This window comes from Xenia sp. Carnegie-2017, unplaced genomic scaffold (assembly GCF_021976095.1).
Source record: "Xenia sp. Carnegie-2017 unplaced genomic scaffold, XeniaSp_v1 HiC_scaffold_14, whole genome shotgun sequence".
Taxonomy (NCBI): domain Eukaryota; kingdom Metazoa; phylum Cnidaria; class Anthozoa; order Malacalcyonacea; family Xeniidae; genus Xenia; species Xenia sp. Carnegie-2017.
Genome location: NW_025813447.1, coordinates 5,451,446 through 5,467,003, shown reverse-complemented (window position 1 = coordinate 5,467,003; position 15,558 = coordinate 5,451,446). Strand labels below are relative to the sequence as shown.

General features: G+C 37.4%; 3 protein-coding genes and 1 long non-coding RNA gene across 4 annotated transcripts; 3 read left to right on the top strand and 1 right to left on the bottom strand.

The window, feature by feature from the left end:
• Positions 1-2,387: 2,387 nt before the first annotated feature.
• On the bottom strand, positions 2,388-8,460 carry LOC124435411 (5-aminolevulinate synthase, erythroid-specific, mitochondrial-like). The gene is given in 10 exon segments (XM_046985349.1): positions 2,388-2,824; positions 3,219-3,581; positions 3,889-4,139; positions 4,706-4,720; positions 4,723-4,889; positions 5,112-5,322; positions 6,230-6,289; positions 6,539-6,679; positions 7,577-7,603; positions 8,129-8,460. Coding segments are annotated over 10 exon segments (1,701 nt in total). The 5' UTR covers positions 8,280-8,460; the 3' UTR covers positions 2,388-2,509.
• On the top strand, positions 7,555-9,219 carry LOC124435415. Its single transcript, XR_006945029.1, has 2 exons — positions 7,555-7,743; positions 8,091-9,219. It is a non-coding gene; the product is annotated as an uncharacterized LOC124435415 (long non-coding RNA).
• A 1,782-nt stretch (positions 9,220-11,001) lies between these two features.
• Positions 11,002-11,934, top strand: LOC124435129. The gene has a single exon (XM_046985077.1). The coding sequence runs from the start codon at positions 11,002-11,004 to the stop codon at positions 11,932-11,934; it is 933 nt and encodes a 310-aa protein (XP_046841033.1).
• Positions 11,935-13,974: 2,040 nt separating this feature from the next.
• LOC124435128 lies at positions 13,975-14,556 on the top strand. The gene has a single exon (XM_046985075.1). The coding sequence runs from the start codon at positions 13,975-13,977 to the stop codon at positions 14,554-14,556; it is 582 nt and encodes a 193-aa protein (XP_046841031.1).
• The last annotated feature ends 1,002 nt before the right edge of the window (positions 14,557-15,558 follow it).

Sequence of the window (15,558 nt, the reverse complement as noted above, 5' to 3'; positions counted from 1 at the left end):
AAACTCCGAGTAGCGACAGCAAACAATTGTCCATTTTATTTTAGTTCATTTTACATATATATATATATATAAAATGAACTATATAAAAGATAAACGTTTCTCCCGATTTTTAAATGATTTTTATCCGGAGAAACGTTTATCTTTTATATATTCAATGCCTGGATTACAAATTTTCAAACTTATAAAATGAACTATATATATATATGATAATATTAAGGACTCTATGGATTTTTATTTTGAAATTTTTATTAAGCTTTCAACTCGGTGCTTCGAGCTTTCGTCAGAATGTAAGAATATATTATTTACAAAGATTTTCTAGGCGTTTGGAGGGTCTGATTGGATGGTTAGTAGTTGAGTTGATATTATTGGATGGTATAAGATGCGTTGTCATGGTTTCGGGTGTATGGATTGCGTTAATGAAATTCGAGTTTTTTATTTTAGTCATTTTGTTATTAGTTTGTTGTTTTGGTTTTGTCTTTAGTTGTGAATAGATGATGGGGATGTCAATATGTCTGTTTATTGTGTTGTTGTCTTTGCTGTACCATGCCTCTTTGAATTCTCGTGCGTGTTTTGTTTGTGCGCGTCCAAGAAGTTGTGTTTTTGTCCAGTCAAATGTGTGGTTGATATCGTAGGTATGTTCTGCTGGTAGTGATTTTGGGTCGCATCGTTTGATGGCATTCTTGTGTTCAGTGTGTCTTGTTTCAATTTTCTTGGATGTTTGTCCTATGTACTGTTTCGGGCAATCTTTACATGGTATCATGTAGATCGCGTTGGTTGTGTCAAATGTCGTTGTTCGGTCTTTATGTTTAGTGAAGTATGATTTGAGTTTGTGTGTTGTTTTATGTGCGATGTTTATTTTTAATGGTCGGAGTAGTCTTGATGTCATTTCTGATGTTCCGTTTATATATGGTAATGTCACTGTTTTCACTGGTTCGTCTGTATCTTCGTTAGGTTTTTCAGTTTGTGGTTTGTTGTGTATTTTGTTTAATACTTTGTTGATAAAGTTTCGTGGGTAATTGTTGTTTATGAATGTAGAGTATAAGTAGTTGCGTTCATTCTTCTTGGCTTCTTCTGTATTCACCAACTTAAGTGAAGAAATCAAAGAAGACATTCGCCACAAAGTAACGACAAACCTCTGCCTCAAAAGACCAGTCACACTTAACAACGAAGAACAAAAAGCTATCAGAAACTTACAAAACTTCGATCAAGTTTTCCATGGCCAAATCAGATCTGTGAGACGCACACCAGAAGTTAGATGTTTGATGGCCAACATATTTTCCATCGAGCCACAATCCTGATGATGATATGCAGATCACCTCTGTAGTCAGACCGGAATATTTTGCTTGTATTTGTATCATCTCAAAATATTTTAATGAAGAAACTACAGCTTAACACACACACTAAAATAGTCTTGTTGTGTCTGGTTATGAAAGTTTTCATGTTTCCGCCGCAGCTGTAGCTTACGCGTATTGTGTGTCGGTACTCTCCAAGATATTCAATCGACATGTTTTCGAAAACATGAAAACTTTCATAACCAGACACAACAAGACTATTTTAGTGTGTGTTAAGCAAGTCGAGAAACGTAGTGCAGAAGGTTTGTTAGATGCTGTAGTTTCTTCATTAAAATATTTTGGACTCGATGATACAAATACAAAGGCAAAATATTCCGGTCTGACTACAGAGGGTGAGTCTGCATATACCGGTCGTAAATCAGGATTGTGGGCTCGAATGGAAAATATGTTGGCCATCAAACATTTAACTTCTGGTGTGCGTCTCACAAATCTGATTTGGCCATGGAAAACTTGATCGAATCTGTTCCAGAGTTAATTATTTGGAAATCCAACTTAGTTGCTCTAGCAACCTAGTACCGTTCGTCTGGTTTGCGAACAAAGAAATTAAGACATTTTTTCAAACACAAAATCATTTGCTGCACACCACAATGTTCGATTCGCGCAACATTTAATACAGCAATGTGAGGCGGTCCTAAACAATCTTGATGGTTGTCGTCTACATTGGAAGAAAATTGTTGATTCCTCAGGAGCAGCTTACGATAAGTAAGAGAAGGACAAGGCAAAAGGATTTCTCAAGACATGGCATCCCTCACATCCTCAGCCATGGCTTACAGCTCTGATGACTGACATCTGCTCCATCTTCAGGTATAATGAAAGAGAATGTCAGAAAGAGCACATCATCTTTCCCGACGTTTTAAGGTACAAACATGTGGCTATGTAGAAATTGAGTCTACTAAAAGCTACACCTTACCCAGGTAAGATCAGTTTCATCTTAGCCTTAACATGCATGTAAATTGTGCTGACTACTGTAAATATATGTCGTATATTCTTAATCATTTACCCATAACTATACAGGCGGTAAAAGAACACCTTTCCTTTGGTATTCTAAAATTTATTTCATATGCTGCAGTCTATTACATAAATGGTTCCATGAAGATAAAATTAAATTGTACATTATTAAAATGAGATATTAGTGGAAATGACAAAGTCTGTAAAATTCAAGCGCAAGCAGCTAAAGGTAAAGAGTAATGCTGAGAAATGAGGCCACGTTGTTTGGCGGAGTCACAATGCGCCTGACATCCACAATCATTGTTGCACACAGGCCAGACAAACGGCAGGTCGTTCGCTTTCCAGATATTAACTAGCGAATCCACAAACTCGTCCATCATTTCCGGGGTGTGATGCGGAGTTGGTGCAATGCGCAGGCGCTCTTCACCCCGTGCAACTGTTGGATAGTTTATCGCCTGCACGTAGATATTGTAATGCTTCATGAGGTCGTTAGAGACTTGAGTGCATTTCTCCGGGTTGCCAACCTAAAGCAGATGCAATAAACGTAATTCAATGCGAGATTTAACAAAATGTTTTAATATAGTGCAGAGTTTGGTCAACTTCATTTAAAATTATCAATAGCTATATGCTCAACTGCGGTATTGAGCACTTTTTCATTCGCTTAAACAAATTAATTAGAAATTTATGTTACAAATTAATTTATATCATGTGCGTAGTCATGTATAGACTCACATAAACATATCTTGTAGTCTCAGTAATGTTGCAGCAACCACATTCTCATGCGCAGCGCTATCTATTACTGCTGCAATGGGGCTCAATCAAAAAGTGAAAAGATTAGCGACACAAAATTTTATGAAGACTGTCCTTCATGTTCTACATTTACGTAACTACAGTATTGTGTGAAGAACAAAAACTTACATGAACGGGGATGATATGGCTAGGCGCGTAAATTACAGGGATTCCAGCTTGTATAATACGATTGCGTAACTGCTTGGTGTTTTTTTGATGTAATTCCCGCAATTTGACACCATCGTCACCGGCTAGAACGTCGATAGACGTGATTGCTGCTCGGACTATCATCGGAGGAAGCGACGTAGTGAAAATAAAGCCGGATCCATAACTTCGAACAGTGTCGACAAGCTTTGCCGAGCCAACAATGTAACCACCAATAAGACCAAACGCTTTACCGAGAGTTCCCGTAATAATATCCATGCGGTCGAGAAGCCCCCGTTGTTCGCCAACTCCAGCACCATGATCACCGTACATACCAACGGCGTGAACCTAATAGGCAAGACAAACGTTGCAACTAAAAATTTGTGGTCGTACGTGCCGCAAATCGAGTTTTGCTTGGTGTCTACACAACGTTCGCTCAAGTAAGAGATGGAGATCCTTATGAAAGATCGAGAATAAATGTAGCCTACACAGAAGTAAGTTTATATATAAAACCACAACCCTCTAGCCTTCGCTTCCGAAGATTAGACAGAACCTAACAAAATGTTCATATGCGAGAATGGGAAAGTTTGACCAAGCCTCCTGTGAAGTACACACCCTGTACATAAGAGTGGAACATTACACCTTTAAAACTTACCTCATCAACAAAGGTCAACGCACCATATTTTCGAGCAACGTCACAAAGTTCTTCAAGTGGGCAAATCGAACCATCCATCGAGTGGACAGTTTCAAACGCGACGATTTTTGGAACCTTGGGGTCGACTTTCCTCAGTAGTTCTTCCAAATGCTCCGGATCGTTATGCCTGAAAACATGTTTGGGTGCCCCGCAGTTGCGGATCCCTTGGATCATCGACGCGTGATTGCCAGCGTCAGAAAAAATATGGCAACCTGAAACCAAAAAAAATTTAAGTGATGACAGAAACAGCCATCATAAAGAGGTAACTGAGTAATTGGTGCAAATAAAACAAATGAGAAAGGTTTTCAAACGTTATGAAAATACGTAGCACTTGCAAAACCAGATAATACATAACACCAACGTTCTTAAAATACCAATGATTTTTATTATTTTATTAACGGAAAAAACTAAATCTTTAAAATTTTTCCTTTAAGAACAACAGTTTTATTTAATTTATACAAAAAGATACCCTAAGATAGTTCAAAGCTTCACAGAATCACTGCCTTTTAACTAGTAGTCTTAAGCAACCTTCAATTTGAATTGGGTTTCGAGCATTTCGTCATCATAAAAAAGATCCTTAGTTCGAACGTAAAAGAAAAACGTTTTTTTTGTAGCTAGTGTTCAAGGGTTTTTAACTGTCCAGAGTAAGAACATCAGTGTAAGAATAACGTCACCGAGATTAAAAATATCTTTTAGCAAGATACAATCATAAATCCTTGTATTACACTCTGTGGATATTAGCGGAAATCATCCAAAAAAGGCAGAAAACCAAACTAACCCGGCAAAAGTTTCCCAACGTGTACAAGGTTGTGTCATTGGCAACATAACATGAAGTAAAAATTAAGCCAGCCTCTTTCTGATGCAGTCGTGCAAGTCGTTCTTCCAACATTGCATGATACTTGCTGTTACCAGAAATATTACGAGTTCCACCTGCACCTACACCGTACTCCTCCATAGTATCTCTAACACAAACAAAGAAGATAAATGTAAGTAACTGTCACTCAGTTGCATGACTACTATGTCATTGGTACCCATAACTAAAGCTTTAATGAGACAGTAGAACTATATTCGACATTCTTTCAAAACGACAAATTTCAAACCAACCACCAAACTATGGCAGTATTTCATATTCAATGGTTCATAGATCCTTTCAGGACAAAAACAGCAGCAAAATAATTACCAACCTAACAGATTGCATAACTTTGGGATGATGTCCAATACCAAGATAATCATTACTGCACCAAACGGAAATCTCATCCCCATTTTTTCCATGACTAAATGCGCGTCCGTAAGGAAATTTCTTTGCCAGGCGATTTACTTTGTTGAACACGCGATAAGACTGGTCGTCCTTCTTTGCCATAATCTTCTTATCGAAGAAATTCTCATAGTTAAACACTAAAAATAAAATAATTACATAAAATTTTTACTACAAATATAAATTATGGTCAGAAGCTTTAGCTAACAAACACTAATGGCACCATTACCGGGCACTATTCACTTTTTTATTAAGGTACCTAAAAGGTTTAACAGTTTAATCTATTAAAAAGAAAGAGTCATCCTTGGATTCTGCCAACTTTCCAAAAGCCACTGCCATTGACGTTTTACTATAAATTTGAATCAACCTTCAATTTGAATCAAGTATGCGCATTTCTTTATTCACAAGAAACGTATAAAACAGTTTTTGTTGTGTTCTTCAAGGGTTTTTATTTGTCTGAATGTGAGATAAACTGCAACTACCACAGTCAAATCTCACAATTTTGTTTTTATGAGGTGAAATTTCAAATCACAAAGAATTCATGGCCCTAAGGTAGCTACTCAAGTTGCTAGACTTGAAAAAATATGTTTGCAATTCACACAAATATGTTGTAAGAATCATTGTTTCCATTTGTAACAAATATAAGTTTGAGTAAGATCAATAATAATAACTTTGTGTAAAATTGAAAAATTACCATCCCCCTTTCTCAATAATTTCATCACATTATCCAACCAAAAAATACAATATAATAAATTGGTCTTTATTTCCTGTGATAAACAGACTTTGGTAGTTGTTTCATAATGTATCTGCAGGTAGATCATACACAATTAACTAAAATATAATTTATGATGAAGCAGCAAAACTTTAAAAGTTCATACATTTTCACTAATTAAGCCATTCTTTTTCGGGAGAATAAGTAATAGTTCTAGTAAACAACTGTTTTTTTTACATCATATATTGAATGGCAATAACTTTGTAATCTAATTACTTAATGTGTGAAATTTCTCTAACTCTAGTCTTTGCTAAAGTCAGCAGAATTATTCTTACCAGGTTTTTCAGATGGAGAATTTCCACTTGATGAAGAAGAAAATGGGCATTTTGCTACACCTGAGAAACACCATAAACAGACACAATCACAATCAAATAAATGCAAGTGAGAGATGCTAAAAGACATACAAAATTATCAAGATTAAATACTAAAGGTAAATCATTTTCTCAAACAAATCAAAGTGTCATCAATTAATTTTCTGGAGCAACGATTGCTCAAAACAAAACTAAATAGTAATGTTTTACTGTTGAGACTCAACAACCTTTCATTGCAAAACATACCCATTCATCTATTTAATTCTAATTTACCTTTGTTAGTATTTTCCCCAGCAACCTGAAACAGTCCGCTATCACTTTTCTCTACGACAATGTCTTTAAGTACAGCCTCATCAGGTTGTTGAACTTTCAGACCAGAATCCATCAGAAATGGACACTTGTCAAATGAGTTTCCTTAAATAGGAATACAATTGAAATATATGAAATGCTTCTTTTAATGCAGCAATAATAATTGATGGCAACATGTACTTTCAACTCTCTCTCTCCTTATCATTCTGATTTACCACAACTCAAGACTACATAACCCATTTAGTGCCACATGCCTAATGGTATCCTTTTTTATAGTCAAGTCACAACTCCTATCTGCTTTTTATCTATCTACAGAGATCATGATCAATTTGGAGTTTGTCAAAACGCTTTAAGTATTAATATATATATTAATATATATTTTATTAATGTTTTACAAACTTTACAAACTTTTATTTACGTAAAGTTCATTGTCTGTTCTCATTTGTTTAGAAATATGGGTTACTAGATTAACTAGGAAATGAAATTTGAAAAAATGGTAACATTGTGAATACTTTCAATACAATTTTCCGACATTGAAATAACAGTTTTACAAAAGTATTAAAAAATGCTACATATAGTGAATAAACTTTGGCGTTAGTGGTTGATTGTGAAAGCCAGCCAAAACTGTGGCCTATACAATGCTAATTTTTCAACAAAATCATTATTTACTTATTTAGAAAATTATTTTCATTGCATGCTTTTCCATTAATTGAACACAAAATATTCTAACTGTAATTGCACACTAACATAACTGTAATTGCAATTAGCATTCAAAATGAGATAGGTAGAAGTCAAACATAAAATAATGTGAAAATGCTGTTGAAAGGCAATTGAATTTTACCAACAGTATTAACAGGACATTCCATAGGTGACAGGATGTGTTGATAGCAACAACAAACATTAAACAAAAAGGTTATATAACATGCAAATAATAAACTTGTGTAGGTGGGTTCAAAAAACATGTCTGTTGATATTGATAAATCAGAAATGTGGTTCTCTTACCTCCGTCAGAATCATTCCTATAAACAGCTAAAGAAAAGGCAAACGCACATTAGCACAAACAAATAATATTTAAACAACACCGCATTCCACTGCTAACGACGGTTGGTGTTTATGTCTGGCGTTAAACGAAAGATAGTCGTTAATCAGAGGCAAATATTCGCTGGCAGGTCAGAGTCTATACACTGTAATACAACCGTTTAGTTGTAAAATAATGTAAAAGAACGCCTTGGGATAAAACGTAAAATATATACGTATGTGACGAAGAGAAATTACCGAGTGTTCGTTTCGTTTTGACAGCCCGCACAAATACCTTATGTACATCCTTCGCTAATCAACGAAAAGTGTAAATCTCGGTTATTTCAAGTAAAGAATTTTGTACTAAAAGCACTAAATTAGGTTTTCACAGGGTTTTATTCAAAACAGCAAAGATAATGATTTTCGATAATTAAAACTTCTTTTACAGTATACAAGAAATCATAGCTTTGAAAAGATCATATAATTCTTATTTATTCAGGCTACCACTTCGTCAAGAGAAATTTCAAGAGTAAATACCTGACGAGTGTAGATGATTCGCCGAGTGAACCGAATTCAAGACCCGCGACATAAACGGACACTTCGGAGCATACTTCATAAACAGAGAGCTCTTGGCACGAAGCTTTGTCATCGATTGACGGGCAAGAAAGGGACAGCAAAGTCGACTCATGTTCAATAATATATTTCTCTTCTATCTTTTGAGAAGGAACGCAATTGTTCTGTGAACTTCAGATTTGAATGTTTGATCTTCCTGGTACGAGAAGGTTTTGTCATATGACCTTAATTGACCATAGGACGAAGAAATAACATACTGTAATTTTAATATCATAAATCTGCATGCATAAATTTGAAATAATTAAGTTAAATATTCAATTGTTAAAATTTTCAAACCCACGCTTGTGTCCACGTATCCATCACTGACCTGTGAGTGTATCTAAGTGTCGCGGGGCGCGGGTAAAAAGTCGCGTGTCGCGGTTAAAATGTCTCGCGTAAAGTCGCGGGTGGGAAAAACACTTTTTTAGCTACTTTTAGCTACTAAGTTCTTCATTCCCATTAAAAGAGTTGTACCAAGTAAATCTTGAATGGTTAATGATGCTTGAAATGAAAAGCTAACTATGTTTTAGATAATGATTAGTGAATAACTTATGTATATTAATATTATATTTGGATACATAAAACAAAGACATATTGCCTATGACATACTTGGGTGCAATGCCTATGCATTTCGTTTAGTCTTACAATCATTAAAAACAGAGCTGCCCGGGTCTTCCACGTGCGTGTCCGCCATCCGCGTCCGTTTTCTCCATCCGCCATCCGTGTCCGCCGTCCGCGTCCGCCGTCCGCGTCCGTGTCCGCCATCCGCGCACACTTTTTATCTACACCCGTAAAAGTTGTGTTAAGGCACATATTCTCCCACATTCTTCCGTCATTAAAAGAATTAACTCAAGTGTATGTAATTATAAATGCATGACTATTTTCGAGAGATACTTATATGTAATTATAACAATATTTTTTATAGTTCCTAGTTCTTTTCCACTTTTGTAAATTAACTACATTTGAAAATGCGTTAAAACTTTATGATATAAAATTTTTTTATTATTTTTTTATTATTTTTTTTTGTTATTTTATTTTGTTATTTTTTTATTATTTTTTTTATTGTTTTTTTTGTTAATTTTTTTTGTTATTTTTTTATTATTTTCTTTTCATTATTTTTTTTTTGTTATTTTTTTTTGTTATATCGGATCACGCATTTTTTTTTGTAACTACATTTGGTAAATATTTGTTGGTGTACGTCAATATATAGCTACTGTGGCTACTGTATGAATTGCCGCTTTGGACGGAATGAGGAGCAGGAAGTGACGTTTGAAAGGGTGTTGCTGTTTAGTTAGAGTAAAAGACAAATTGTTGTTGAATGTTGTACGTGGGACCAAACGGTCCTTAACGTAATTTGAAGATAGTAATTTGAAAGTAGTAAATTGTAACTTGGTATATTTCATTAAATTGTTTATTCCCAAGTTGTATGACGACTTGAAAGTAACAGTTGAGGACCTAAACACCACCATTGTTAATTTGTAAACGATATATTCGCGCGTCAGGAACGGTGTATTTCGTCTATATTCGCTTGTCAGGGACGGTGAATCTCATCTATATTCGTGTATTTCATCTATATTCGTTTGTCAGGGACGGTGAATCTCATCTATATTCGTGTATTTCATCTATATTCGTTTGTCAGGGACGATGAATCTCATCTATATTCGTGTATTTCATCTATATTCGCTTGTCAGGGACGGTGAATCTCATCTATATTCGCGCGTCAGTGACAGTGTATTTCATTTATGTTCGCTCGTCAAGGATGACGTATTTAATTGCTCGAAGGAAACGGCTATCTGATTATACTTGCTTGTTCGGGATGGGATATCGCAACAAAACCTTTGGGATTATTATATGGAATAATTGACAGTTGTTAGGGCAGCTTGCAAAGTCATTTCTATTTTGGGAGTTCGATTATGTCAGTAAAATCTTGGCCGATAGTGTTGCAAGATGAGCGGATTGTCGAACATAAAACAAGATCCGAGAGTGGCTTCAGACACGTAGGCTTTACAGTGTTCGACAATGAACTAAATAAATAGCAAGTCGTAGCTACAAAGAACAGATGGCAAAAATGGTCAGATCTTGGCAAAGGAATGCCAAATTAGAAGCAAAGCAACGAGGATAAAAAGGGTAGTTCGCCTTCATTGATAACAAGTAGAAGCTCAGCAAGTAAGTCAAGGAGCCACAGCTCCAAGTCTTCAACAGTGTCCAGAAGGAAAGAAAAGTTAGCCCTTGCACCGCTGAAGAGAGATCAGTTAGCGAAACGACATGAACTTGAAAGGAAAATGGCAGAATTAACATTTGAAAAGGAGGCTATGGAAGCCAAAATGGAAGAGCGAGCAAGCGTTGGTGAGCCTTAACGCTTGCCGCGAAGAAGCAGAGATCGAACTCGAAGAAGACCACGGTAAGACCACAGCGGTAACGGTATCAAAACTAACAAAAAACCTGTCTCCGTTTGCAAAGGCGTATGTTCCGCAAAGTTCGATAGTGCAAACAAAAGGCATGCCCTCCCAGCCAAGAAATGTAGGGGACTTGGAGAAAATCATTGAAGTAGATCAATCCGAACCACAAATAAAACAGTCGAGGTACCAACGCAGAAAACTCACACTAATCCAGATCAGACTGTAAGATCGTCGGAAGGCGAATCACAATCAGCTACTATGACAAACTTAATTGAACAAAAGCTAAACAGATCTAATTAAAGGAAGGAGGAAGAGGAGACGAGATAGTAAAAGCCTTGAGACATGTAGTTTCTATGCCAAAAATCAAATATATGCACTTTGAGGGTAATGCAATAAATTATGCCTCCTTCATGCATAATTTTGAGATTTTTAGACTTAGAAAAGGACAATCCAGATAATTCTACTAGACTTCAACTCCTAATACAACATGGCACCGGTAAAGCACGTGGTGCTATTGAGAGTTGTGTTAACTTACCTGCCCAGGAAGGTTATAATATCGCGAAGAACACACTGTATGAAAATTTTGGCAAACTGCACATAAATGCAAAGGCTCACGTTCTAAAGTTGATGAATTTGCCGCTATTGAAGCAAGCAGATGGACCAAGTTTTTTGGAGTTAACTCGACATCTGGAAGTGGTAAACAGAATCCTTGCTAGTATGGGACCAGAATATGAAAGCGAGCTGGACCATATGAACACCCTACGCGAATTAAATCGTAAGCTACCACTATTTATGAGAGTTAGGTGGACAGAATGTGCGGGCTCTGTTATCGAATCTGGTTCTACACCTAAATTTAAAGACTTCCTTCTGTTTGTGAAGAAAAGAGCCAAACTCGTGAACAATGAATTTGGAGAAGATCTCTGTTCTGGCGTCGTAAAGAAAAATGGAGGCAAGAGATTAGATGGGAAAAAGGGTCTCTCTGCGAGAACTATTTCGTTTGTAGCTGGAGTGTACAAACGAGAGAACGGTAGAGATGAAAACTTTACAGAAAGGAGAACATCAAACATGAAATGCCTCATTTGTCAAGAAGGCCATAGGATATGGAAATGCGATAAGTTTAACAAACTTCCTTATCACGAAAAGAAGAAGTTTGTTCAAGAACACGAACTTTGTTTCAGGTGCCTCACTAGATGGCATTATGTCAGATCTTGTCCCAAGACTAATTTTAAATGTCGAGTAGAAGGATGCGGAAAGGGCCACAATACGTTGTTACATCCACCACAAATGAATACGGCCAGCAAGGAGGATTCAAAGGACAAGCTGTGTGAATGAAATAGCACAAATAAGAAGAGGGAACCGAACAAAGAGGGAAGTCCAGATGAAGTAAAGGTAGCAGTTGCAACTTGGGCCGGAAATCGCGTGTGCCTTAGCGTTGTCCCACTGAAAGTGAAAGCAAGAGGAACAATCGACCGTCAGTCAGAACTTACGCACTAATGGATAGCTGTTCAGAAGTAACACTTTGTCATAAACGTTTGCAAAATCAACTTGGAATAACTGGGCGAAAGCTTGACTTCATGTTGACAGGGATGACTGGATCGACTGAATTAAAGAGTGAATTAATGGATATCGTAGTAAGTTCTATGGATGACAGCACAGTGACTGAATTACCAAATGTCAGAACGGTGAACCAAATACCAATTTCAGAGTCTTGTATAGCAAAAAGAGGTGACATAAGAAAATGGCCGCACTTACGCAATCTTCCGTTGCACGAGTTAGAGACTTGTGAAGTTATGCTGGCTATCGGACTGCGCGAAATCCTAAGTTGTTTCTACCTTTGGAATATAAATTGGGAGAGGAGAAGGATCCAGTGGCAATTAAATACAGTTTAGGATGGATAGTGATTGGTCCTGTCGCCTACCGAAATGAACGTTGTGCATCGGCTAATCTTGCACGATTGGAAATTGATGCCCCTGACTCTGCCACTAACAATGTGGTTGATGAAACGGAAAAGGAAGACCTCAAGTATCAATTGGAAAGACTGCGGAGGACCGACTTTGAGGGCTCCCTAGTTGAAACTAAAGTGTGTCCGTCGCTTGGAGACAAGAGAGCGCTTCAAATAATGGAAGAGACGCTAATAGTAGTGGATAATCATTTTCAAGTTGCTCTGCCATGGCGAAAGAAACCGCCCTCCTTACCCAATAATAGAATAATCGCAGAACGCAGAGGCTTGCTTTTGAAAAAACGGCTCCTCAAGCCGTTAGAAAAAGCAGTTAGAAAACGAAGGTCCCGTCACTTGTCGGAAGATAGTGTCAGAAGTATATTCACTTTTCGATCTCTTAGGCTTTATTGCTCCGTTTGTTATGAAAGCAAAGTTAATACTGCAAATACTTTGTAGAAAGGGACTTGGATGGGATGATCACATTCAGGCGAACGAACTTTCTTATTGGAAACGTTGGGTAGCTGATCCCCCAAAGCTACAAGAAATTCGGGTTCGCCGCTGTTTTAAGCCTGCAGGATTCAAAGAAGTTAAAGATGTGAGTCTGCATATTTTCTCCGACGCCTCTCGACTTGGCTATTCGGCGGTGGCATATATGCGTCTAAAGAATGCAAACAACGAAATACAGTGCTCATTTGTAATTGGGAAGGCTAGACTTGCTCCATTAAGGGAGATTTCTATACCAAGACTCGAATTAACGGCTGCCGTCATTTCCGTAAGTCTTTCAAAGATTATTCGAGAAGAATTGGATTTGGTAGTGCAAAGAGTTTGTTATTGGAAAGATTCAATGTCATTCCTCAAATGTATTAACAACGAAAGCAAAAGATTTCACACATTCGAGTCCAACAGTTTGTCAGTGATTTGTAGTGTATCGCCCCATCCGAGTGGAATTGCGTTAACCGATGAAGGCTCCAAAGGCGTTATGTTGGACGTATTGAGAAACAAAGGCCAATGGTTAAAAGGTCCTGCATTCCTTTGGGAGGAAGAAAGCCATTGGCCGAAGGGGATAACAATTCCTGAATTAAAGGATGAAAACTGAGAAGTAAAGAAGGAAGCTCAAATTTACGTGACTGCAGAACAGCCTCACTTCTTGGATATGTTGATTTCACGCTTGGTTGTTCCGTTATAGGGATTATCTCCTTAGCAAGGCGAGACAAAAGAAAGTTATTTTTGGTCCTCATTTGGAATCGGAATTTAAAGTTGGACGACTAACAACGGAAGACATGGATGCCGCCGAAAGGGAGATCTTCGCACATGTATAGAACACCACATTCTCTCAAGGACTGAAACTGCTTGCAGTTCCAGGAAATAGCAATGAGCTTGACAAGGCACTACACGGAAAATCAGGAATCTCCATTCGACAAATAAATCTAATGATGGTGAACAGCTTACTAAAGGTTGGAGGCAGGCTTGGTAATGAGCCAATCAATGGAAAATCAAAACATCCTATTATTCTACCCTTCAAGCATCCCGTCACAAACATGATAATTCGGCAACATCATGTTGAAGTAGGTCATATGAGTCAAGAATCCGTCTTATCATCACTAAGAAAGGAATTCTGGATAATTAAAGGAAGAACAGCAGTTCGACGCGTTGTACGAAGTTGCCTGGCTTGTCAAAGAAGAAAGGCTCATTTGGGTGGGCAGCTAATGTCACATCTACCAGAAAGCCGAGTGACACCTCAAAAACCTCCTTTTACTAATGTAGGTATCGATTATTTTGGACCCATGCTGGTGAAAAGAGGTAGATCATTGGTTATAAGACATGGCTGCCTTTTTACATGTTTCACGACCCGAGCAATCCATATAGAAATAGCTCATTCCTTGGATACAGACTCGATGATCAACGCTTTCAAGAGATTTATAGGCATTCGAGGATGTCCCGAGCAAATCAGGAGTGATAGAGGAACAAATTTTGTGAGTGCTAATAAGGAATTGAACAAAGGAATTGAAGAGTAGAATCAAAGTAAAGTTCACAAATTTTGTACGCAAAGAAGAATTAAGTGGAACTTTAACCCGCCTTCAGCGAGCCATATGGGAGGCGTATGGGAGAGAATTATACGATCTGTTAGACATATCCTCAAAGGACAAAGGGTGCAGAGGTGGTTCTGATCCTGAATTCAAGACCTCTCACGCGCAACAGTGACAGTCCTGACGATGACGGCCCTCTAACTCGAAACCACTTATTGCATTTACGAGCAAGTACTAGTTTACCCCCGGGATTATTTGACAAAAAATGATTTGTGATGTAAGAAGAATTGGAAGCAGGCTCAATATTTGGCAAATGTTTTTTGGCGTAGATGGCTTAAAGAATACTTACCAACATTAATGGAGAGAAAGAAATGGTATACACCGAGACGGAATCTTAAAGAAAGAGATCTAGTACTTGTAGCTGACGAAAACTACCCAAGGGGACAATGGCCGTTAGGTCTCGTTATAGAAGCAATAGCAAGTAATGACGGTTAGGTGCGGACAGTGAAGGTTAAAACTAGCTCAACAGTATTGACCAGAGCCAAACATCAACGAAAGGGATTTTACAAGATGAACATGGTAACCTTGATTCGTCCCGTGACTAAATTATGTCTACTTGAGATGGACAATTAAAGTTTATATATCTAAATAATTTAGAATTTGAGAGTTATATTCTTGTTGTGTTATTCAGATTTAACAGTAGCTTAATATGGTTGTAAATGCATTAATACCTTGCGATTTCCATTTAGGGGCCGGTGTGGCTACCGTATGAATTGCCGCTTTGGACGGAATGAGGAGCAGGAAGTGACGTTTGAAAGGGTGTTGCTGTTTAGTTAGAGTAAAAGACAAATTGTTGTTGTTGAATGTTGTACGTGGGACCAAACTGTCCTTAACGTAATTTGAAGATAGTAATTTGAAAGTAGTGAAATGCAATTTTGTTAATTTTTTTGCTTAATTTTTCGTACTGAAATTTCCAACGCCTTAGTTCTT